The sequence below is a fragment of the Falco biarmicus genome, chromosome 8 (assembly GCF_023638135.1).
Source record: "Falco biarmicus isolate bFalBia1 chromosome 8, bFalBia1.pri, whole genome shotgun sequence".
In the NCBI taxonomy this organism is placed as follows: Eukaryota; Metazoa; Chordata; class Aves; order Falconiformes; family Falconidae; genus Falco; species Falco biarmicus.
The window spans coordinates 28,049,117-28,072,904 of NC_079295.1; the positions used below are offsets into that span (position 1 = coordinate 28,049,117).

A 23,788-nucleotide genomic window follows, 5' to 3' on the forward strand; every position below is an offset into this window, starting at 1 on the left:
CCCGGGGGCGGGTTTGTGGGTGTGTTGGGGGGGCCGCCGGTGCGGGAGCCGCTTGGGGCAGCTTCGGGGGCGGGGGGTGCGGGCCGCGCTGCTGGGGTCCGCCGTCCCTCTGGAGATGGCGCTGAGCGCCGGTGGCTGTTGGAGGTGCCGGGGACACGCGCTACGTGTGAGTTATTTACGTTACAACTGCAGGATCTTAGGGGTTTTACGAGCTGTACAAACGCTTATACGTCACCGTAAGCCTTTCTGTCCGTGCTGATGCTGTAGTCTCTTGTCTTTAAATTGCGCTGCAGCGATAGCAGTGCTATGAATTGGGTATGTAGGTCAGGTTCTGCGAGGTACTTTGGTCGGGGGAAAAAGTGAATGTTAGATTATTTTTTGCCTTGCTGCTTCTGAGGTGCATTGCAGCACCTACGAGATTGGCTTTTTCTCTGACTTCCTCTCTTGCTTCATAAATCTGGTTTTAGTTTTTGTCTGTGGAATTACTGAAGATCAAAGCATTAAATAAGCTGAGCACTTCTAAGCTGTGTTGTATCATGAAGTGTCCTCTAAGAGGTTGGTAAAAGATAATAAAAACCTTCCTTGAAATAAGAGGGATTGATAGTCAACGCAGAAAATGTTTCTCGGCTATAACATTTCCTTAAACAATGCAGCACGTTGCAGAGCATAAGAGGCCTTCAGAAATGTGCTGCTATGTATATGGCAAAGATGTAGTATTTGCAGAATGAGTGTCTATATGCTTGTCTTGCACAACATCTTGGATTTTCTCGTGGCACAGCACTTTGTAGCAGAATAACCTAGCGAGTCTTCTTTCATGTGGAATTCCCTTATGGATAGTTTTAAGGGAATGGGCAGCAAGGAGTTAGTACTTATGCTACACTGAAAATACTTAGAAGGATTTTCTTGGTTGGTTTCATGTTGTTTGTGTGGGTTTTTTTCCTACCCTGTGGCAAAGCCCTTTGCTGTTATTTGAAATTAACAGAAATACTGTGTGAGGAAATTTTACTTTCATGCATGCCTTTGCTATAGTGGCTTTGTAAATAACTTTCCTTAGAAATATATTAAAAAATGAGCACTTGCTATAATTCCTGTGTTTTTTACTCTTTGCGTTCTGTCATGATTGCTACTGAAATGTATTGAACCCAAATATTGATTCAGATGATGAGGCTGTATATAATTAATTTGATTTTTTTCCCTAAGGTTTTATTGTATTTTGATAAGGCAGAGTAGCAAGGTAATGTTTATCAAATTGACTCATTGCTGGAGAAAAATCTGCATACAGTTTGCCTTGATGAACTGTGTCAGTGGTTATCTGATGGTAATGGAAGACTACGGTGAAGAAAACATGTCTGTGAATTGCTCGTTTTGGCTTGCTGAGATTTCTGAACTGTCAGAGGAAACTTTTTTGAGGATAACTGTGGTGGTTGGTAATACTGAAAGCTTTTATAGTATATGTGAGTAGGCAGATACCTGTGACAGGTAGAACGTATTAATGTAGTGTAACAAGACCATTATCTCATTTAATATCATGGTAGGGAAGCACGCTTTTTTTTTTTTTTTTTCCCCCCTCTTTATGTTGATAAAATTTTAGATAATTTATGGTAAAAATAAATAACCTTTCAAATTTGGTCATAGACCCATCAGTGGTTCTTTGCTGTGGTTCTTAGGAAAGCTAATCAATGTACAGACTTGTGGAATTTAAAGCTGATTGAGGCTAAATGCAGAAGTCTTATTGTTTTATTATAAAGGTAACGTTTTCTCTGCAGAAAGCAAGACAGTTGGTTATTCCATAAATTTAATTCGTATTTACAGCTTTTACTTTCTTCTTTTTTTTCTTCAATTTGCTGAAATATAGCATTAATGTATGGGTACAAATCAGAATTGTTTTCTAAAACCTTGTCATTATCAATAAGTATTTACAGACAACTTCTTGAAAAAAGCTTTGCATATCAGCAATTTTAAGTTTGATTTTTTGCCTTTTATCTATATTATCTTCACTGCAGGCTGACTTTTTACATCAGCAAACTAAATAAAAACTAATTACATGCAATTTATTTTCATGACAGATTGTTCAGTGGCTCTCTTAACTGAGCATTCTCTGAAATGAAAATAATATTTTCTTATAAAATGCAACCTAAGAATGATAATAGCGATTTCATTCATTGATTCCCTCTTTCCAACCAAACACACAGGCAGAAGTGTTCTGATCTATCAGGACGTACACATTTGGTTTGGAGTAATGAATGTATTTTCTAATAATTTCTTTTTAGAGCTCTGCTGTTTACATTATCCTCTGTTTAGACTAGTATTTGGAGAAAAATGAATGAATGATGAAAATCTGACTGATCAATGTAATTAAGTACATCTTGTTACTTTTGCGGAGCTTATTTTCATATGTATGACAAACTAATGTAAATGTGTATTTACTGGTGATGCTACCTAGGTTCATCTGGTTAGCAAATAATTAAGTTTGCTGTCCTGAATGTTTAATTTCTAAATATAAGCTTTTAAAATCCTGGTGTAGAACTGACACAATATTAAATGTAAAAATAAAAAAATTTCAAAAACACAGTTAATTCTATTAAGCACACTATTTCTGTAGGAGAGAAGAAAAATCTTTTTTTAATAGAATAAATACTGCATTTACTATTTCAAATTTCTGGTATTTTGTAGTGCCAAGGAATAGGTCAAAACAGATCATGCATACTATAATTGCACATATCTTGCAAAATAACATTGTAAACATAATTGAGCAGTAGGAACATGTTCAGAATGCAGTGCATTAGTTATGATTCTTGCTTCTGGGTCTCAGCATGAGATCTTGATTTAGTAATACAGTAATAACAACAAATACGTCTTATGGCTCTATGTTAACCTGATTGCTTAGACTTAGCATATTTTTCTGAGATGTTTTTAATATATTCACCTTAAGTGTATATTTTGAGAAGTTGCAGAAGGTTTGGTGACAATAAGAAAAGGACGATGGAGTTCTGTGTCAGGATATTGCACTGATTTCTATCTGTGGGAGCCGCTGCTCTAGAGACGCTTGACCCACAAATCCACATATGGCATAATTTAGAACCCAGCTTAATGAGGTCATTTGAAGTTGGACTAACTTGAGCAAGGCCAAAGCAGGGGTACCTGCAGTGTGCTTTAAAAACTGAGAGTCGGGAATTGGTAGTGTAGGGAGGCCTTGTAGACATGAATTTTTCCTGTCCGTTTGCAAAGTCTTTTACTTACGTTTACTTTTGTATCTCAAATTATTGTATATTTTTTAAATTATACCAGCAAACCGTATGAGAGGAAAATAGTTTTCTTTAGGCTAAAGGTTCTTTTCTTTGCTGTAGCTTTGTTTTTATTTTTTGAGTCCTTCCCTATTTTTCCCTCACTTGCTTCTCTTTCTGTATTTACGTTAAATAATTTATCCACTTCTGTGGATTATCTGCAGTAGTAAAAGATGCCACTTTTGTGTTCCTGAGATGTTTTGTGCTAAGTACACTAACAGTCTGACAACAACAATATAGTAAAATTAAAATGTTTCAGATGTTTATGTTGCAAAGATTGTACTTTTGAAGTTCAGGTAAGATAACACTGATAAACAGTTCTCATTTGGATAAATGAAGATAAGAGTTCTCATCTGGATAAATGAAGATAAGACAGATGTCTAAGAAGTGAAGGGATTTCATGAGTCAGTCCCTACTCTGAGGCAGAAGCAAATACGCTGAAATCATGTCTGATAGACATTTGTCTGATCTGTTCTTAAGAAAAAACTCAAAAGGGGAATACCACACCTCTTCACTGGTCTATTTATAGCTAGTACATAACTATCATTATAGTTAGGAGGCTTTTCTTAATATTTACCTTAAGTCTCTGTCTTGGTGCTAGTTAAGCCAGTTAGTTCTTGTCCAATTGTTATTACTCATGCAGGATAATGATTTCTGTACTCTTTGCCCCAACTGTTTGTATATGTGAAGACAGTTCTTCTGTCTCACTTTATTTCAGACTTCTCTGTACTAAACTGTGCAAACAGGCCTTTTCTTCACAGGTCATGTTTTCTCAGGTTTTTTGTTGTGAACTCTCACTGAACTCTGTGTGATATGTCTGTATCTTTTTCAAAGTTCCCCAGACAAAGTCTTTAGCAACAGAGCAATTAACCTACTCTGTAAGTTGGAGCAGAAGTAACATGACAGCCTTATTAAAATGTCATTCTGATGTCATAGGGTATGTGTGTGCACCTTTGGTTGGGCTGTGTTTTGTTTTGGGTTTGCTTTTTTTTCAGCAACGTCAGGTTCTTGCCTCCTGCATTTGTTGACACAGGAGCCTGTATTAGTGATTGTTAAATCGGGTATCTCTTTCTTCATATATATGAATTTGAGCTATCTTTCCAAAGAGCAGAACCTTATAATGTATAGAATTCAATCTCTATTTCAGGTTGGTTTTCTTACATTAAATATTTCTAGACTCAACAGAATCACTGTTCAATAAGTTGTTCTACAGGAAAGTATGCAGTTTCTGTTCTTCCATGTCTATTTCCCCGCACATACAATCCTTGTGGCTTTTGAACATAAACCTGCTCTACAACAGGAAACTTGATTGAGAACAAGTTCTCCTAGGGCCAGATGCAGTTTCTGTTGGCAAAAACATGTCTTTACCAGTCTGTTTTACACATATGCTGTCTTTGAAGTAAGTCATATTGCTAAGATAACTTCTGTCAGTGTAACTGTACCTGAACAAGCCTTCTGCCATTTTGAGATGTCATACAGTCCAATGGCATAGAACAAGAAATTTTTATCCTATAGGCATGCGTTATTGGAAGAATTGCAGAGCCAGCTACAAAACAGATGTGTTCAACATGTTCCCTGGCTTTACTCCCATTTTATCTGACTTATGTAAATGATTTTATCCATGGTTTTTGAGGCTAGATCACAGATGGGACAAATTGCATGATGCTTTCAGCAGTGCTTCCTTCACAAAAAACAAACCATACACCAATAATGATTCTTAAAGGTAGCCTTTAATTTCTTTCAGGAAGAAGTATTCAAGTAGTCAGTGTTGACTGCCTCTTATCTATTCTCATAATTATGTTAAAATAATTTAGACAAGAGAGTTCTGTAAATGCCAACAGTTTGAATGCCATGTTAACAAAATGGTAACAATGGGAACTATAGTCTCACCTTTGAACAAAGATTTGAAAACCGGAAAATACATGGATCAAATTGTTTGAATTAAAAAAATAGAGAACTAAAATACAGACAAGCAGTAATTAAACTTCTAAAAGAAAATCTAAAGAAAACGACGTTCAATTTAAGAACATGAGAATTTGTCATCCTAAATATATATTTTTTTAATCTAACTAAAGCTGTGAAACCTGATGGTAAAGCTCAGCTTGTATTTGATTGTTGTTTTGTCACTGACTATGTGTACATTTAGCAGCAGCACTATTATTATAACTCCAGCATAAGACTTTTTTAAAATAAAAATAAATTGGAAGGGTAGACCCCCAAATCTTCAAGCACAGTCTTGTTTTTTCCATAATGGCTTGATGATAACTGAATGGGTATAAAGTAGTAGAGTAGTAGTTATAAAAGTGTTACTTGTGCTGCTGGCACTGGTTAGTGCAGTAACTTCAGGCAGGGATGAGGTGGGCAGTGCAATGAATGACTTTTTAAGCTGCTGCAGCAAGTTCCTTTGAAGCATATCTGTTGTGGCTCCGTCTGTGATATTGGCACTATCATGAGTACCAAATGAGACTTTCAAATGAAAATTTAAATGTTACTGGTGAAGTGGTGGACAAGTTTTAAGTAAAATCTAATCTGGAATGAAATCAAACAAAAGACAGTCCAGCATTCTTCCTCCAATGGTTGAGTATGAATAAATGCTTGTGGAAGAGTGAGAACAAGGCAAGCATGTATAATACTCGGCTTGAATATTCTTTCAATCCCTAACTATTTTCAGTAAAGGTTTGTTCTAAATCTGAGGTGGTTTTTGTGTAGCTAGTAACCTTTGGACTTTTATCCTCAAACTTGGCCAGTCCTCTGCACACCCCCACCCCCCCCACCCCCCGCCCCCGGAAGCTAAATGTCTGGCATCCAGATATCCTTTGGTAAGGAATACTACAGGTATGCTATTTGTTGTTTTAACATCTACCTTCTTTTCTTTGAACTTAGCTTGTACTGGTTTCCTTTGGTGCCACATTTCTTTTGGATGAGAGTGAAGAATCCATCTCTGCTCCTTGTATGATTTTGTACCCTTTATTGCTTTTCCCTCCACCCAAATATTTCTGAAACCAAAGAGTCCTAACTTGCTTATTTGTTTTCCCCTGTAGAACCCACTCCGTGCCTTTGATTGTACCTTTTGCTCTCCTCTGAAACTACTGTATTCTGCTACATTCTTTTCTGGAGCTGAAGGCCTCAGGACTGCTAGTGATAGCCAAGATGGGCAGACAGTGATCTGTTTTGTACTAATTTTTTTCATAATAATTCCTAGCATTGGCTTTAATTTCTGAAAGCTGGCAGTATTCAGTGCAAAGCCCATTGGTTTGTTATGTGCAAAGTTAGAATTGCTTCTCTCCCTCCTCCCCTCTGCACCTCATCTTGCATTGGCTCCATTCATCTGTGCTGATATCTTCTGCTTTATTGCTCAGTCTGCTAGTCTGATAGACCGCCTTCTTTACTGTAGTCAGCCCTTTCCTTGCTCTCCAGAATAATGTAAAATTGGTAGATACAGTAGTGTTGGAAAACTTTTCACCTTACTCCTGTTTCTTGCATAATTTAGTATATGTTGAACAACACAGACGCTTGTAGAACTCCACTGGTACCCTCCTTCCTTGTGAGAACATCAGCTATGTATGTTCTAAGTTTTATATGTTTTAACCAATTTATTCATGCAAGGGTTGGTTGTCTTTCTTATGCTGTGGCTATAAGAAAGCCTCGGCAAGACCTTTCCAGCACTGACAATCCAAGTAGACCAATGATAATGATGGAGTTCAGCTCTTTACACATTAGTTCAGAGTGCACCAAGAGATCTGAAAGTGAGTATCTCTTTTTGGAACAGCCATATCTACTCTTCCCTGCTCTATCATAAATTTCCTTCTGTCCATTATTTCTAGGTGTTTTGTTATAGGTCACACTAAATTACTTGTAGTTCCTTGGAAGCTCCGTGTTACACATGCCATCTCTTAAAAGATCTTTTAAAAAGATATGAATCTTCAGGGTCCAGGAGGGGTGGTTCCAGCATGACTTCTTGCTCCTTTCTTTGTGTTGATGTTGGTGCTGTAGAAGTGTGACATCATTTATATAGGCTAACAGTCAGTTAAAACGTAAAATCAGTCTTTTCAGCTGGATCATCTTTTTGCTCTGGATCTCCAGCATGTCATTGAGGTTCACCCTCTAAAGCAGCAGTTGCTGTAGACAAGTAGGACTACTCCCTTGACAGAAATGCAACCTTAGCAGTGGAACTGTAGTCTTAAATGGTGATTACATGTGGGCATGTATGTAGCAATTCTTCCTCTGGAACTTTTGAGCCTGTAGTTGGTTTACCTTATTAGCTGTATTTATGAGGGCTCTTACATTTTTATCATTTGAGGGAAAAGTATAATTATGTAGCATCATAGGTCTCGTCGTAATGCTTTGGTACCCGCCGCTAAGGGGTGTGGGGAGATGCAAGAAGAAAACCTTATGAGGATACATTGTCTCAGTGTCTTAGCTTTTTGATTGTGGAGTGTTTTGACAAAACCAGGTTTTCATTGTTACATTTTGGTTCAAATGTTACTATGAGCAATTGAGTTGAAGTTTTTTTTCTGGCTCTCAGGAAGCTAAAGATTGTTACCAAAGTACAAAGTAAAAAAGTGTGTACTTGATAGTTTAGCAACATCTTAATGTGTTGGCCTGTGTGGGTCATCCAGTTTAAAACCAGGGCCTACTGAATATGGGTAAAAAATTACACACTTGTACATTTAGACCTGCTCAGTGAAACCTTCTGGCTGTAAAAATAATGCAAAATCATATTACACATGTGGTAAAAAAAAAATCTTTGGATTTTGCATAGTATGTTACCTATGCATGCACTCAAGGTTTTCTCAGTTTCCATTGGTGTATATTAAGTAAGTGCTTGTCCGTCTTCTCAGTGGTATTATTCAGACCTCTGTATAGTTCTAAGCATGAGAGGTCTGAGTTTACCCATACCTGTGGCTCCCTTGTTAAATGTATTGCTCTTTGTTGTTGTCATTGTTGAATGTTTTAACCTTGAATTGGAGACTGATTCAGAAGTGGTTTTTCTGTGCTGTGCTGGAAATCTGTATGGCTCATTAATGTCTTAACATATTTAAATATTCCATATTAGTGTATTATGAAATTCTTTTGCATTTTATGTTCATATTAATGAGGATAGAAATAATGGAAGAAATGTGTGACAATGTACAGTTAATTTGTGTTATGATGGGGAGAGAGCATATGGGGTATTGAACTAGGAAGGTTGGAGCATGAGTCAGGAAAGGCATTTTAGGCAGAAGCTCTGGGTGATGATGTATTAATGGGGTGGGAAAATTTGATGGCAATGTAGTGGGAGAAGGTGAGAAAAATTGTCATTATATTACCATACTCTGGATTTCCTTATTGTATTGCTGCCTTATGAACTTTGAGGAGCAACTGTGCTTTGAGGAATGAGTAAGCTAGTATGCAATGAACGCTGTTCACTGAGGAGGATTCCTCCATGATTTGTTGCAAAATTTGGAAGACTTGTAGCAAATGAGACTGAGATGTCTTCACAGTGAAGACACAAAAATGTCCCTAGGAAATTAGATTCTGTCCTTGCTGGCATCATCACAGCAAGATGCCAGGCAGATCATGTTAATCAGAAAAGTTCGTATGTATTGCTGTGTTCAAGTTTTTTGGTACTTGATTTGAAATTATAGTAGTGTGATTTGCAGCCATGATTAAAACTCACAAGTGCTGCAACTGTGAAATAAGTGAGTGTTGCTCTGAATAGACGATGCTGTCAAATGTGATGATTGTATTGAAGAAAAATGAAGTTCCTCAGTTCTAGCATCTGAAGATAGATATTAAAACTAGCGGTAGAAATGGAGAGATTTGGTTTATTTCTCTGGCTTATTTCCCAAAACAGTCATCTTTCAACCCATCACAGTCACAGAACTGGAAGATGGACTGAAAGGGATAGAACTAGTTATTGGAGTTTAAGGATGTGCTTTCTTCTGTAAGTTCTCAAAAGCAAAATCTGGCTGATGATTTTTTGTAATTGCTCTTGTACATTAACTGAAACGCTCCACTCATTTGCAATACCTGTTTTTTTTTTCTCATTTATTTTTGCTTAAAGAATAATGTTCATAGATTCTAAGTGGTTTGTGATAGGTTCATGTTTTTAGTGAATGGCAACTGTGAAAAAATCATTTATTTGTCACTGGTTGTAGTTGGTCTTCCATTCTTAGAGTTGCAGGAATTGCCAATACCAGTAGTGCTGGTAAGATTAAGTTTGCTTACTGTATACTGTTAGCTCTTTGGCTTAACCGGTGAGCATGAATTCTGTCACAAAGAAGAGAGATATACTGTATTCTTTTAAGGTACATGCTGTGAACTGTCTGTGATAAAAGTAAAAAAAGAAGTTTCCCTCCTGTAGGTTCTTGGATGTTACAGTTGTTACATTTGTCAGGGCAAGCAGTTACATTTGTATAGGGGAATGGTTTTCATTGTAACACCTTTAACCCTTCTTCACAAATATTTTGACTAGCTAGTCCTAAATTTGGAGTAAAACTAACATTGATGGCACCTGTGACAGCTTCAGTAGAAGGCCTCAAAATGACAGCAGCAGATGCTGAGCCAAGGGCACCACTGAGATTTCTAGAAGGAGAAACAGAAGCACCTCAATCTCATTATGACACTCGCTGCAGTGCGTGTTTTATGGGATTGTATGGATTAAAATTTCATACACCTCTTTTCTTTGAGAAGCCTTTTATGGGGCTACTCAGTTCACATAAGATAGTAAGTGAGGAAAAAGTTACAGACATCACAGAAGTGTTTTACTCTGTGTATTTGTGGGCACTCCAATGTCATCTTAATATACTGAGTGAGCCTTAAACATTTTTGTGATGTGAATAACATTAATGTTTGTGTGGCATACAGCTTAGTTAATGGTAAGGAATCAGTTCTTAGTGTTATGATGCTCTGAGACTTTCCACCATGGTGGTGGTGATCAGTTTCCAAGATGCCGGAGTGATTTGGAGGCAGTGATGCACTTATTTGTAGCTAGCCCAGTGAGCTATGTCTATTACTTAATGTGCTTCTGTGAGAAAATCTGGTCTCAGATAAGAGCAGAGGAGTATAAGCAGTTGATTTCTAGCCAGTATGTTCTGTTGCAAAATTGGCAATACTAAGATATTTTGCAAGGTGTCACTGTGGCATGTCTGCAAGTTTCAGCTGTTGTGAATTCAATCAAGCTTCCTCAATCTAAAATGTATATGTTTGTTTCATAATTTTTTTTTTCTTGGAATCATGAACCAGGTCTTAAGAAAGCATTGTGACTTTCAAGGCAGATTTGCCTGATGTATCAGCAAAGTAATTCTTTATTTAGGTCGAGAAATGAGCTGTTGGAGTGCTTTGGCTGCTGCTGTGGCAATAACAGATACAGGAAATGGAGAAGTTTTGTAAAAGTTGAATTAGGTGAAGAAAGAGATCTCGTTGAGGAAAGTAGGTGCTTTTCTGTCTGAGACCAATTACAGTCTTATCTTTTCTGTGTACTTGAAGTGGAGTGGGTTTATGAAGGGTTAGCCAGTAAAGGCTCTTGATACCATTTGGAAAGAAGAGGTTCATTCAAAGCAGGAAACTTGCATTTAAGTGTTTTGAAAGTCTCTAAATATGCTTATCTCACCCTATCAATTGTAAAGGAAGCGTGGGGAGATTAGCTTTCCTAGACTACAGTTAGTCTTTGTGAATATTGCTGTTAAGTGTCAAGATATTTATCTCAAAAGCATAATTTTGCTATAAACTCATATTGAACTAAATTATCTGCTACTTTGCATTTTTATGAGAACAATTCTTAAAAGCTGTGTCCTTGCATTCTCAAACCGTCCAGTGTATTTTAAGTTTTTCAAGTTGGAGTCGTTGTTCATCAAGCTAATAAATGTTATGTGAATGTGTCAAATTACAGTTTATAGAACAGCAGGAACTAAAGATTTAGTCTGAGCAGGATGAAGTTTTACTTTTGTCACTGGGCACGTTGGATCCTTCAGTTCATTCTGAAGTCATTTTCTCAAAGTACTTTGAGAGCTGTGCTGCATTTAGGGCGCTAGAACTGACAGCACTGCTTTCCCAGGTTTTATGCTTCCTGTAACTGGGAGGGCACAGTCCGTAATTAGAAGTTGTATTTTATGCAAGTCTTTTTTATTATTATTATTATTTTATTCTTTTCTTTCTTAAATTGAACTCTGGAAGGAGTACAGCTAGTGGCCATTCTTTTCAGAATATAAACAAGTACCAAATCATGCCTGTAGCGGTACAGATGAGGTAAGTCTGCATGGTCTTGTGTACTAAATTAGACATAAATTCACTTATTGCTTGTCCAGAAGATTGTAGAAGTCTTCACAGAAGAAATTTCAAGTCCGCACATTGTAGAGATACCTGATACATCTGTAACAGCAATAAAGGTACTGATGTTTCAGCCATCCCACACTTGCTGTCTGCAGTCTTTCTGATACTCTACACTGAACAGTGTATCTGCAGGTTGTGCAGAAGCAAGATGGCTTCTGCATACACTGCATTTTTATACACACCAGGATTGCATTATCTCTCTTTAACTTTGTATTGCACTTATGTTAGATAATTATACATTGTGATTTAATAATTCGTCTGAATTGTCTCTGGCTAAGACTCTCCAGTCCTGTAGCTGCAGCTTTTTTTCCAGTTTCCTAAATGATTGTCTTTATGTCAAAATGCATTCAGTGCAAAACCATTACTGAATAAACATAATAAATTCAACATATTCAGTAAGCATAATAAAACACAGTAAAACAGAACTTCTAATTCTGGGTGGTGCACTCCTGACTGCAGGGAGGATAAAAGTTCAAAAGCAGTCTTGTCAGCTAAAACTGCACCATAAATGGTGCTCCTCTCTAAAAAAACTAATTAAACACAATAGAAGTTAATATTGAATGGGAGGAAATAGCAATAAATAATTTATGTATTTAACTCTAAATACATTTTGTTGGACTGTGACTGTTTTAAACATGATTCAGGTCATTTGCTTAAGTTATAACTTGTACATCTTGTTGTGCCTTACCTGATCATTGTCGGTCTGTATGGGGTTGCCCTAGGAATTATTCATTGATGTTTTCTGCTGCTAAATAGGAATATGGATCTCAAAGTATTTTACTTTAATCCATCAACTGAGTTTCATTTTAGTTAATTGAGACTTTAAAGCAAATCCTTAAAATACCATGTGATATTTAGCCAAATAAGTTGGAAAAACCTAAGTAGGGTGATTACTATAGTTAGTTCTGTTAACTAATCTGTGATCATTTCAAGAAGCCATATTTTGCTTGACCGTAGTAAAAATCCTTGAAATAAAGGCATTCACTATGCTTTTAGTTTTCATTCTACAGTAGAGACCATGCTAACTATGATATTATTTTACTCTCAGTTGATGTGGAGATAAATAATTGGCAGTTCTTTGACCCTGTCCTTTATCCTTCTCAGTTTTTTATACAATATCTAGAATCCACTAGAATATTCTTGTTTTCCAGTTATTTCCAAATACTTCCAAGAGTGGTCCAGAAAACTGAACCACTAATTTTGTGAAGAGTCTTAGGCTCTTGGAAGTCCCTGGATCTTTAATTTAAAGTGTTTCATCTGAAGTATATTGCAATAGTGCATTGTATCTTTTTATTGTTGTTGATGGTGAAATTTCTATTCCAGTAACACTGTGCTGTGGTTTGGATACATCCTCTTGATTTTTTCAAAACCAGAACAAAAAATGGATGCTGGCTATTTCTTCCTGTTTTTTATCACCACTTGCTATTTCACCATCTAAATTCAGTAAAACACATGTATCTGAGGTGGGTTTTATCTTCCTTTTAATATATTTTTATTTTTTAAAAAAAGTGTTAACTTTGAATGAGTTGGGTGCTGTCGTTTTATGAAGGATATCATGCTTGCTGGTAGAGGTAGCTGGCTTATGGTACTATGTGTTTAAGGTTGCTTGGTCTCTGTATGATAGGTTAAAATAGCTTGGGGTTCTGAATAAACTGGTTTAATTACAAGACACTGAGAAATTCAGGGCAAAGTGTAGAAGTATACTGACTAAACTACATGAAATGACAACAAGACCTAAAATTTTGAAAAAATAAACCCAAGTACTTTTACAGGAAATAAACACATCAGATACTCTTTTGGAGAAAGAACATTTCTGGTTTGTTCCTTGCTCTACCATTCCTAGTGGTAGAAGGGTTTAGTTCAGCTGTTCAGGACAGAATTGTTGAGTGAAGGTAGTTACAGAAAAGCAAGCTGTGAGGGGAATACGGTTTTTGTCTGATGCTGTCTTGAGTCCAGGACGGGTAGTCAGTCCTGAATTACTGCCCTGGTTATGAGAGATGCTGCTCTAGATGGCCTTTTCCTTGCTCTGGGGCATCAGCTTGCAGAGCTTGATTGATTTGTCAGTCTTTCCTAGCACAGCAGAACTAGGTGGATCCTGTCAGTGTACCCCGTACAGTGCAAATGATCTCACTATCAGGATAAATTAATGGGGGGGGGGGGGGGGGGGGGGGAAGTGCTTCAGAATAGAAGGGGGCACATGACAGAGGAAGAACTAAAGAGGATAATACTTGTGCTCTGTGGCTCCTGCCTTTACTGGCATGCTGTTGATAGGCAATATCCTTCCCTGTCGGCTTTCAGACCTTAAAGTTCCTTGTGGTGTTCAAAGGAGGCTGGAATCAAATGTTTTAACAGCTTTTCTTGTAAGAAATTTTTATCCGTTCATTGCCCTCCAATATATTTCGTAGTACCGTGACAGGCAGAATATAGCTCTCTTATTATTCACCAGTTAAACTTAATTTCTCATGTTCCAAATTGGATCCACTGAGTCCTATATCTTTTTTTGTTTTCTTTTCCACATTACCTTAACTGATCAGTGTGTCCTTTTGATTTGGATTGATGTAATCTTTCCCTCCCTTTTCTACTTTGCCCTGTGAACACCTTTTTGTATGTATTTCTACAATGTGTTAAAGGTGAGTTCAGTTTTAGAAAAATTCAGAAATCTGATGTGTTATTGTTAGGCTCCAATTATTACAGGCCTTCCTCTTACCTGCTTAAATATTTTTCTTGTTACTGCTCTTTGCTTTTCTTCTTTTTTTTTTTCTTTTTTTTTTCTGTCCATGATTTTGTGTTGCTCCTTTCGTATTCTTTGAAAAGGGTGGCTTTTTGTCCAGTGTTCATTTGTGTGTATGTCCATATAAAATCCTCTCCTTTATGCTCATTTCTATGGAGTTACTTTCTTTCAGGTATCTGCTAATGTCTTGTAACAATACTGAATTTTCTTTTGTGCTTGCCAGCTATGTAAGTTCCCATCATTTATGTCAACAATTGCTTTGAGCTGTGAAAAAGTCTTCTACAGAAGTTGAATTTAGTTGTTGCTGTTTGCTGTCTTGTTCAAAGACACTATTTGATTTGAAATGAAAAAAAAAAACCCAAAACACATGATGAGCAGTGCTGTACGTTATTTTGGTTAAAGATTAAGTAGGTGCATTTGACTAGGTGATCACCTGAGGTTGTTAGCCTTGCTTACTGTGATTTGTAAGAGGCTGGTGTGTGAGACCAAGCCTTTGATTGTTTAGAAGTAACATTTTGAGTGTAAAACTGTTTAGTCTGGCTCATTCTTCTTGCTATGAAACAAATTTTTATGGTATTTATATCTGATTATCTGTTTTACAGTCTGAGAAATTACCTGTGAATGCTCCCTCTTCATGTTCACCTGGCTTTTTTATCATCTTTTTTTTTTGTAGATGTTTCTGAATAGCAATGCTAGCAAATTTTGATTTCTTGTCAGTTTGTTTTAACTTGCATGTGCCTAATATAGTATAATCTCCAACTTAATTTGTAATGGAGTAATTATAATGCAACTTTCTTTTTTTGAGTTGACACTGTATCGTTTTGCTTTGGTGCAAGAATGGGGAATTATGCATCCTTGGACTGATGTATTTTAGTGAAAATTTGTAGGGAATTGATATCCATGAGATTCCTGTCCTGCTATTGGAACAGTTTTGAACTCTGAAGGTGTAAGACACCTTTCTATGTAGGTAAACTGTTACTAAGTCTGAATTTCTTACAAAATCAGGCAGATAAATTGCTTCGCTGCTTTTTTTTTTTTCCCTGGTTTTTTAATATGAGGCAGCATGAAAGCTGGCTTACGTTCTTAAGTGCTTATATGTTACCTTTACTGTTCTCATATGATTAGTTTATGGTTCTGATTGTAGACATAGCTAATTTTACTTTTTAAAAATTGTACTTCTGTTACGAAGTTGGATGCTGTAGAACAGTTTCATTTCTGCACACTGTATACCTCCATATTCCACAGAACTAAACCAGCCTTTCTAGTTCACTTAATATTTACCTCATATAGCATCTGCTTGCTTTCTTCCTCTGTTGAATGAGGGTAAAGGTTGGTTTTTTTCCTAGCCTACAAGTTTTTGAATGTGACCAAGTCAGTCATGAGAGACGATGTAATGTGTATGCCAGTGTTTGTGTACTTCCCGTCTCTCAGTAACAGAGAGGCAGCTTAATCCTGTTGCATTTATTATAGGAGAAGTGTATGCATATGGATAATTAGCGCAGAGTATTTGAACAGCTAGATGATTGTCTGCATGACTTATTTGCCCTCAGGCTTTGTTTCATTTGCCATGAGAAAACTAAAAACTATTTCCAAGAATCACCTGGCTATTTTCTTCCTTCAGTGGCACACTCAGATTCTGAAAGACTTCCAGGCTTTCTATAAGGTGGCTGATGGGAAGTGAATCATGAATATGAATTAGCATCTCTCCACCCTTATATCCAAAATGCTGTTGCTAGGATAATTTTCTTTGTTTGCTGCTCTTATCACATCATCACCTTTTTGAAATTCACTCTCTGTCATCCTTTCTTTAATTACATTCAAATTCAAGCTGCTTGTGTGTCTCTGCAAGACCTTGACATAATCTTATTCTACCTTTGCATCTGCTCTTGTGTTTTGCTGCCTTTGCTTCTCCTGATATTTTTTTTTCTGAGTTCCAGTTTTCTGTTTCACTTCCGTTTTGTCCTGGATTATCTTCGTGAGAGAGTCTGTGTCTGTGTGTGTGTCTGTGTGTGTGTCTGTGTGTGTGTCTGTGTGTGTGTCTGTGTGTGTGTCTGTGTGTGTGTCTGTGTGTGTGTCTGTGTGTGTGTCTGTGTGTGTGTCTGTGTGTGTGTCTGTGTGTGTGTCTGTGTGTGTGTCTGTGTGTGTGTCTGTGTGTGTGTCTGTGTGTGTGTCTGTGTGTGTGTCTGTGTGTGTGTCTGTGTGTGTCTTTCCCCAAAATGCTGATTTTTGTCAGCTTCTTTTTACTCTCTCCCTACACTCTGCTGTTGTTACCATCCATTGCAAAAGTGGGCAGTTAAAATCAGAAGTGTTTTCTCAATTCACAAAGGTGCAATCTTCATGAAGTTTGATCTGGTTCACCTGTTTAATTGGAATAGCTTATTTTTGAAGTGACACTAAATGCTAACAAAAAGATGGTTAAAATGCTGGTGATTAATAATACTTTATATTTGAATAGAAAGAAGTTTGGTTAAAAGGGATGATAAAGTGAGAAGTCCCTAAAGCTTTTCAGAGAAATTTTTTTTTCTAGGTTGGTGTGTTTGGGTATTTTTTCCTTCTAAGGAATAAGAAGGAAGTGGAACAGAAAAGAAATAGGTGCTCACTCATTAGCTGATGTTCTTCTAATGAGAGATGCCACAGATTAGTACTAAAGAATGAAGTCTTGTAGCTGGAGGAACTTGCAGAAGATGTTTCCTAATCTGTTCCTTCTTCTTGAGCTTGCCTATCCTATGTGAGTCCTGTCAGTCAAATACCTTGAGCTTCCAAGTTTGGTTATTTCAGTTAGGTTGAGGAAGAACATATGGGACGTTTTTGTTTGAAGATATAACTTGTTCGTGTTTTCTAAAGTGTGACAGAAGATTTAAAATGCCTCACAGCACTTTTGTATTTCTTTGAAATACTTACAAGGAAATATTACAAATGTACTTCATCCAATGTCATGAAACACATTCTTATGTTTAATGTATTACGGCAGATAATTAAACATTTTATGAAAATGACACGAGCTCTTCACAGTTTTCCTTTTCTATTATGGAGCAACAGAAGCTTTTTTTTTTTCCCTTTTTTTGTCAAAATGGATTTTTGTCTTCTGCTGTGGTGGCATCAAGAGGCTGGAAGACATGTTAGTAGTAAAAGCTGGGGTTGTGTCTTGAGACTGCAGGCAGCCCAGGCCAGATGTACTTCTCACTGTCTTACAGGCTTTAATATTTTACAAAGCATTAGACAGGAGTTTCTTTCCCACAACATGTGGAAGCTGTTTCAGGTACTGTTTTGAGGCTATCTATAGACTTGATGAATTGTATTTTCAGCTTTATTTTAGTTCTAATGTGCTCTCTTACATGCTCTCTCAACTGAACTGATTTCTGATTGCAGTGGGGCCTCTGGATATTCTTTAGAAGCCTGGTCTCTTCTTGGTAATTATGGAGCTTGAAATAGACAATAGTAGATGGGTCATCTGATATGTAGGTAAAAGGCAGTATACAGCAGAGACCTTTATATAGCTTTTAAGTTCAAATTCTTGCTGAAAAATATGCCAGAAGTGCCTGAAGCTTTCTAATTCCACTGGTGAAATGAACACTGCTTAAAAAGGCTGCTTTTATTAAATGAGTATGTAAGAAACACAATGCCAGAAACTGTTAGTTGCCTAACTGAAGATGCTCAGAAATCTTTTGGAAATTTGTAATTAATTTATTGTTAGCTAGAAAATTGGCAGAATTTCAGAGCTTGCCCACCTCCCCTCTGTTCTCAGCCATGTGGTTCCACAGGTGGCCCTATGCTGCATCAGGGGTCATTTGACACTGGTAAGGAACTAAACAATAAGGAAACAGGTTCTGTTTAAAATAATAAGTCATATTCTGTTGGTGTAGGTCCTTGAATGAACTTGCAGGGAAATAATCTGTTTTATCAGAGTAGGGTAGATCTTTTGGCTCTGAGTCAGAAGGGTGAATGGTCCGCTGCAGCTGAGAAAAGGGAGGAGGGAAAAGGCTCTCCCTGCTTGGTCACAGTGACTGCTTCAGAAATTAAAGAATTTTCTTCTATGATCTTGTATTAAAAAATTCAAATTATTCCTGTGGTAGGCTGTGTTACAACAAATCTCATTGTCTGTTTAGGGATATATCCCCAGGTTTTTGCTCTTAAGCTCTGTAAGGGCATCTCAGAGAAAGATTATTCAAATGGTCCTTAATTATTGAGGTTTTCTTAATTGGCCCATGTTCAAGATAGACAGGGTTTGTTCATAAATATACACCCTGTGTTCCTAATTTTCCGGATAACTTGTATATTAAAAGTTAATATCTGCTGTCTTCTAGAAGCATTTGCTTTCAGGGGTGTCGGGATATCTGTGTAATGCTCTTGAATTATGATGACAAAAACATCAATTCAAATGTCCTAGTTTATATAATTGGTAGGTATTGATGCCTCTTGACTTGTGTTGTGAGTTTCATATATATTTATGTATATGACCTATGTATATATAATTCTGAACACAGAATTTTGAATGCCAGGTATAGGAACCTGTAGAAAAAGAAGCATTGGTTAATAACCTGGAGTAGTGGCTCCATGTAGTATATGGAGTAGTACCATGCAGCAGAGCGTTATGGCTAATTAATCTACTAATCATCACTTGGGGATGTAGATAGAGATTAAAATCAGCTCAAGTCTGGAAGAATATTTAGTTCAGGCTTTGTGTCTTCTGAAAGCCTATATATATTGCTCAGAGCCAGTGACGCTTTGGGAACAATATCAGTTTTTTCCACACATTATATGCAATCTTATTTGTAGTTTATATGCATATTTGATATGTAGAATATTAGACAAACTGCCTGCGAACAATGATGAGTTGACTGTTTTACATGGCTTTGACAACTTCAATAACTGCATTTTTGGTTTTGCATTTTAGGAAATAAAATAATGCTAATGAAGCAACCATTTCCCTGAAGTTCAAGTTTTCAGACTCACTGCCATTATGGGTAAGTCTTGCATATAATGTATATAAAAATTTAATTCTTATACTTTACTATTGAAGACCAAAAACATTAATGTAATACCATTCCTAGGAAATGTGTGCTTTGGCTGTATAACTCGATGTAATGTCTACATGAAAGGAAGAGTTCAGCTGCTTTGCTAGTTTTCAAAATACTCCTGTGTTTTTTCCATTGGAATATAGTGGCAGAAAAGTGCTATGTGGTAACTTAAAAATTCAAGTATAGGAAATTGACATTCATGGTATTAGGGTACTGAGCAATATTTACTGTGCTGTAAATGGTAATGCCTGTTGGGGGGGGGTGCGGGGAAGTCTGTATCAAAGAACTTAATCGTATTGTCTTGTGTCATTGCAGTGCAAAGCCAGGACTATGTAGATGCTCTGTTTTTCCAAATATGTAGCACATTTGTATTATTTTAAATTTGATGTCTTTTTTTTTCATTTCTACATGCTTTTTTATGAGTTGACCATGTTGTTGTTGTAATCAGGTATTGGTGCTCGCTCTCAAAAAAAATCACAACAAACCAACCAACAAAAACACACACATTATTGTGTTGCTTTTATCTCTTGGTACGCTAATTTTTTCCTAACTTCATGCTTAATAATGAAGTAGCTAATCTAGGAATACAGCACTCCATATTTCTGATATTCTTCAACATCTTGTGTGAGAGAAATGACTGTTGAGTTGTATTGTATATCCAGTAAATTGTAGATGATTTGCCACAATGCTTTTGTTTACTTTTTATGAAATATGCTACCTAGTGACCACTGGGAACTGAACCTCCTTCAATCAGCTGCTAAAAGAACAATATTTTTTTTTTTATCACTGAGCACTAGAATAGGCTATAATGCAGTAAAATACTTGAACTTTTTATTTTAGTGGAAAGTTTTGAAGTGTATTTTAGTGTGAGAAAAGAATAACTGAGTTGCAAGAATGCCTTCAGTTCTGCCATTAAATATCGCTAGTAAAACTTGCTCTTCTAGATTAGCATATCTTAGTAGAGTTATGAATAATGACACCATGAATGCAATCAGTCACTCATTTTCAGACCAGCTTTCTGATCTGTTAGAAATCTTTTAAATTATAATACTGAAATTGCACAGTTTCCTGATGCGACAAATATATTGGGTTATTTTTTAATATAGTGTGAAGAAATTCGCATCATTGCTGAATAGCTGGAATGCTTGCTTGCTGATTTTTAATCCTGAGTTTTTCCTCAGGTCCATGTTTGAGAAATACTGTTCTTTGTAAATCACAGCACTTAGCAATGAATTCTTCAACATATATATCCTTTATGAAGTCATGTGAAGGCATACGTACTTTGCAGATAAATTGTTATCCATTGTTCTAGGTGCATGTTGTGTATAGTGCTTTTGCTGTGGCAAGGAATTAATACAAAATATCATGACTAAAGACAATTTATTAGTCATAAATGTGCAGGCTTTTTTGTTCCTACGTGCTTTCCTGTCTAAAGAAGCATCCCAGTTCCAGGGCAAATCTTGTCTAGCATGGCCTCAGGCCATCACAGCTGCAGCAGATCTTCAGGGTTTCAGATTTTGTGTGAACTTGAAATGTAGCACTCCTGCCCCTAAATTCTCCCCTGGGTTCTGTACTTCTGTTTCTCCTTGTGAATGACTCCTGTAAGCCTTAAAAAACCATACATTTGCAGTCCAGGAAAGGTTCTGTGGTGTTTTGGTTTTGTTTTGTTTGTCTGGGGTTTTTGGGTTGGTTTTTTTTTTTGGTTGATTGTTTTTTTAGATACTCTGTGGGCCATCAGCAGATGCTGAGACAGTGGAGGTGTTCTTTTGGGAGTTTGTGTATGATTCCTATGTCCATGACCTTACCTGTTCAGGACAGAAGAAAAATGATTCAAAAGTACTTCGTGTTTTTTTGTTTGTTTGTTTATTTATTTTTTAATTTTATTTTAAAAATTGGGCAGGGGGAGTATGGTTTCTAGTTAACTTCTCATCCATGGACATTATTTGAAACAAAGTAGATAAACCTCCACCCACCCCCTCCTTTCTCTTAATACAGCCTGCAGTTCTGTAGAGTTGTCAAATCTCTGTTATGACTTCAGTTTTTCACACCTGCCATTTATGTGTGTTTATTTCCTTTAGCACTGTTAATAATTAAAAAATACGTTTGCAACACAGCAGTAATTCTTTTTAATTTGGCAATTATGTATTGAAGTGTAATATGGTCTTACAGATTTTAGAATAATGCCTGCCTAATTGTGAAATGGAGACAGTTGCACTTCAAATGTAACAGTCATTTATACTTCTCTTATCTGCTGTTTTTCTCTGAGCAGATGAGCAGCAAGCTTTGAATTCAATCATGCAGGATTTGGCTGTGCTTCATAAGGCCAGTCGTCCTGTATTGCCCCAGCAAGAAACAGGAAAACCAAAGTCATCTTCACCTAAAAAACAGGTAATCCTTAACACCCTTACTAACCTATTGAACATGGAATGTCCTGCTGTGACTTCTATAATTATTTTTCTTGCCAGACCAGTGATCATACCAGAATGAGCTATTAGTCTCCCATGTGTGCTGCCATTTTCTTTTGTTCATGTTCTTAAATTAGCAGCAAAATGAAATGGTGGCATTTCAGACCAGATCATAGTGTATGCTTAAATTACTCCAATCCTGATAAATTGAATATTATAGAGGTATTTTGACACCGCATGTAGAATTTTTTATTGTTATTTGATTGGTGCTAGACTATTTTAAGAGATACTAGTACACGATAGTTTATTTAGAATGCTTCTTTCAAATGAATTTTATAGGTATATTAGATTGCCCAGTTGTCAGCTATGTCATATTAAAGAATGACAGTACAGCAGCAGAAACATACTTAAGCTCCTTTACTACATCTTTGGCCTTGATTTTTTGTTTGTTCACATGCTGGAAATGCGAGTTCTTCTCAGCTCTATTTTTTTTTTTTTTCCTGCAGATACTGAACACAGATGGAATAGTAGTAGATACTTAGTTGGTAGGTTTGAACTACTATGTGGAGAGATTAGGAGAGAATGTAGATTTTTACCAAAATTGTTGTAATAGCCCTTTTGAGGTAACTGTATGTTTATTTGATTGAGTATTTAATTGACAGTCCATTATTTCCTGAAACATCAGTTTGTGCAGTCTTGTTTTAACATGTTAAAAGTCAAAGTATTTGAATATATTTGGCTTTTAAACTGTCAGGAACCAATGACTACCTCTTTTTTTCATTCTATGCTTTAAAAGCTGTAAGAGTTCAGTATGTAACACGGTGGTGCTTTCCTAGTGTTTCCATCTGAGCTGTGACTTTAGACACTGTAGTAGTGTGCACATAAGATCCAAAATTAATATAATATGTGTTTAGAAAGTTAAAAGAAAAATACTTGAGTCATTTCTGAGTTTAAATGTGGTAGTAGTGAGGGGGTAATATGTTTATCATTCTGTTTAAATTTGTGGATTTTGAAAGTAATCACTTGTGAATCAAGTAATTCTTCTGGAAGATAGAATATTGTTATTTGAATGCATTTTTTCCCTGCAATAGTTGCTAATACAATTTGATGCTTAAAATTATGATTTTGCAAAACAAGTTTATTTCCATGTAACTGCAGATATTTACAGGTATCTTTGTTACTGGGAAATTGCATGAATGCTGACTTATTTACTTATGTGGGTTTCTATGGTAACGCTCATGAAACAAGATATGTTTCTTAAGCCTGAAATGCTCAGCTCCAAAGTGTACATAAAAACCTGTTAATAGTAGCTAAATCTACCTGCCTTTTCATGATAGAGAATTCTTTGGTAATCAGTTCCATGCTGAATTTGAAATCATGAATCTCTTACAATATTAAATATATTGTTAGAAAATAAAGTGTTTACTTACAAAAGCATTCATTGTACTTCAGAATAATTTTTTGTGGGTTTTATGTGCTTTTAAGCATCTATCAGATACCTCAGTGGAAGTAGCTTGTTAAAATGCTTGGTGTATGAGAAAGAAGAGAAAATTAATGGACTGCTCAGGGATTTTACTTCTGGTGTAGGATTATTGAACAGGATTTCATGGCCTTCATTAAAGGGAGTAGTAACCAACTAATAGTGGTTCCTTTATCTCTTTTCTTATAGAATGATGTTAGAGTCAAATTTGAACATCGAGGTGAAAAAAGGTAAGGTGGGAACATAGGAAACAATCTTGTCTTTTAATTATTTGTAGAATTTTGATAGGCTTCTACCATGAAATTTCAAATAAACTGTTCGAAGTGTTTCAGATATCTGAGTATATTTGGCTTGAGTTCAAATTTGATTTTGATATGAACACAGTTTAAGGAGAATTAATCTGTTAAAAATGTGGACTCTTAAGTATGCATAAATGCAGAAGTATCTTACCGTAGCTATGTCCTGTGTAATATCTTTCATTTGTTTACCCTTCAGATAGATTTGTAGCCTAGAACAATTACTTAGATAATTAGTATAGATCTCAAATGTGAGCAAAA

At 36.3% G+C, this 23,788-nt stretch overlaps 1 protein-coding gene across 5 annotated transcripts in view; it reads left to right on the top strand.

The window, feature by feature from the left end:
• The window catches only part of MAP3K2 (mitogen-activated protein kinase kinase kinase 2), a 62,708-nt gene that overhangs the window by 6,563 nt on the left and 32,357 nt on the right, over nt 1–23,788 (top strand). For 3 of the 5 annotated variants that reach the window (XM_056347966.1, XM_056347969.1, XM_056347965.1), the window contains exons 2-4: nt 19,223–19,292; nt 21,616–21,734; nt 23,421–23,461. In XM_056347966.1, the coding sequence (XP_056203941.1) occupies nt 19,289–19,292; nt 21,616–21,734; nt 23,421–23,461 (164 nt within the window). In that variant the 5' untranslated portion in view covers nt 19,223–19,288. Of the gene's footprint in view, nt 1–123; nt 167–12,920; nt 13,061–19,222; nt 19,293–21,615; nt 21,735–23,420; nt 23,462–23,788 lie in introns of those variants that run through there. The other 2 variants (XM_056347968.1, XM_056347967.1) reach the window with 2 other exon arrangements.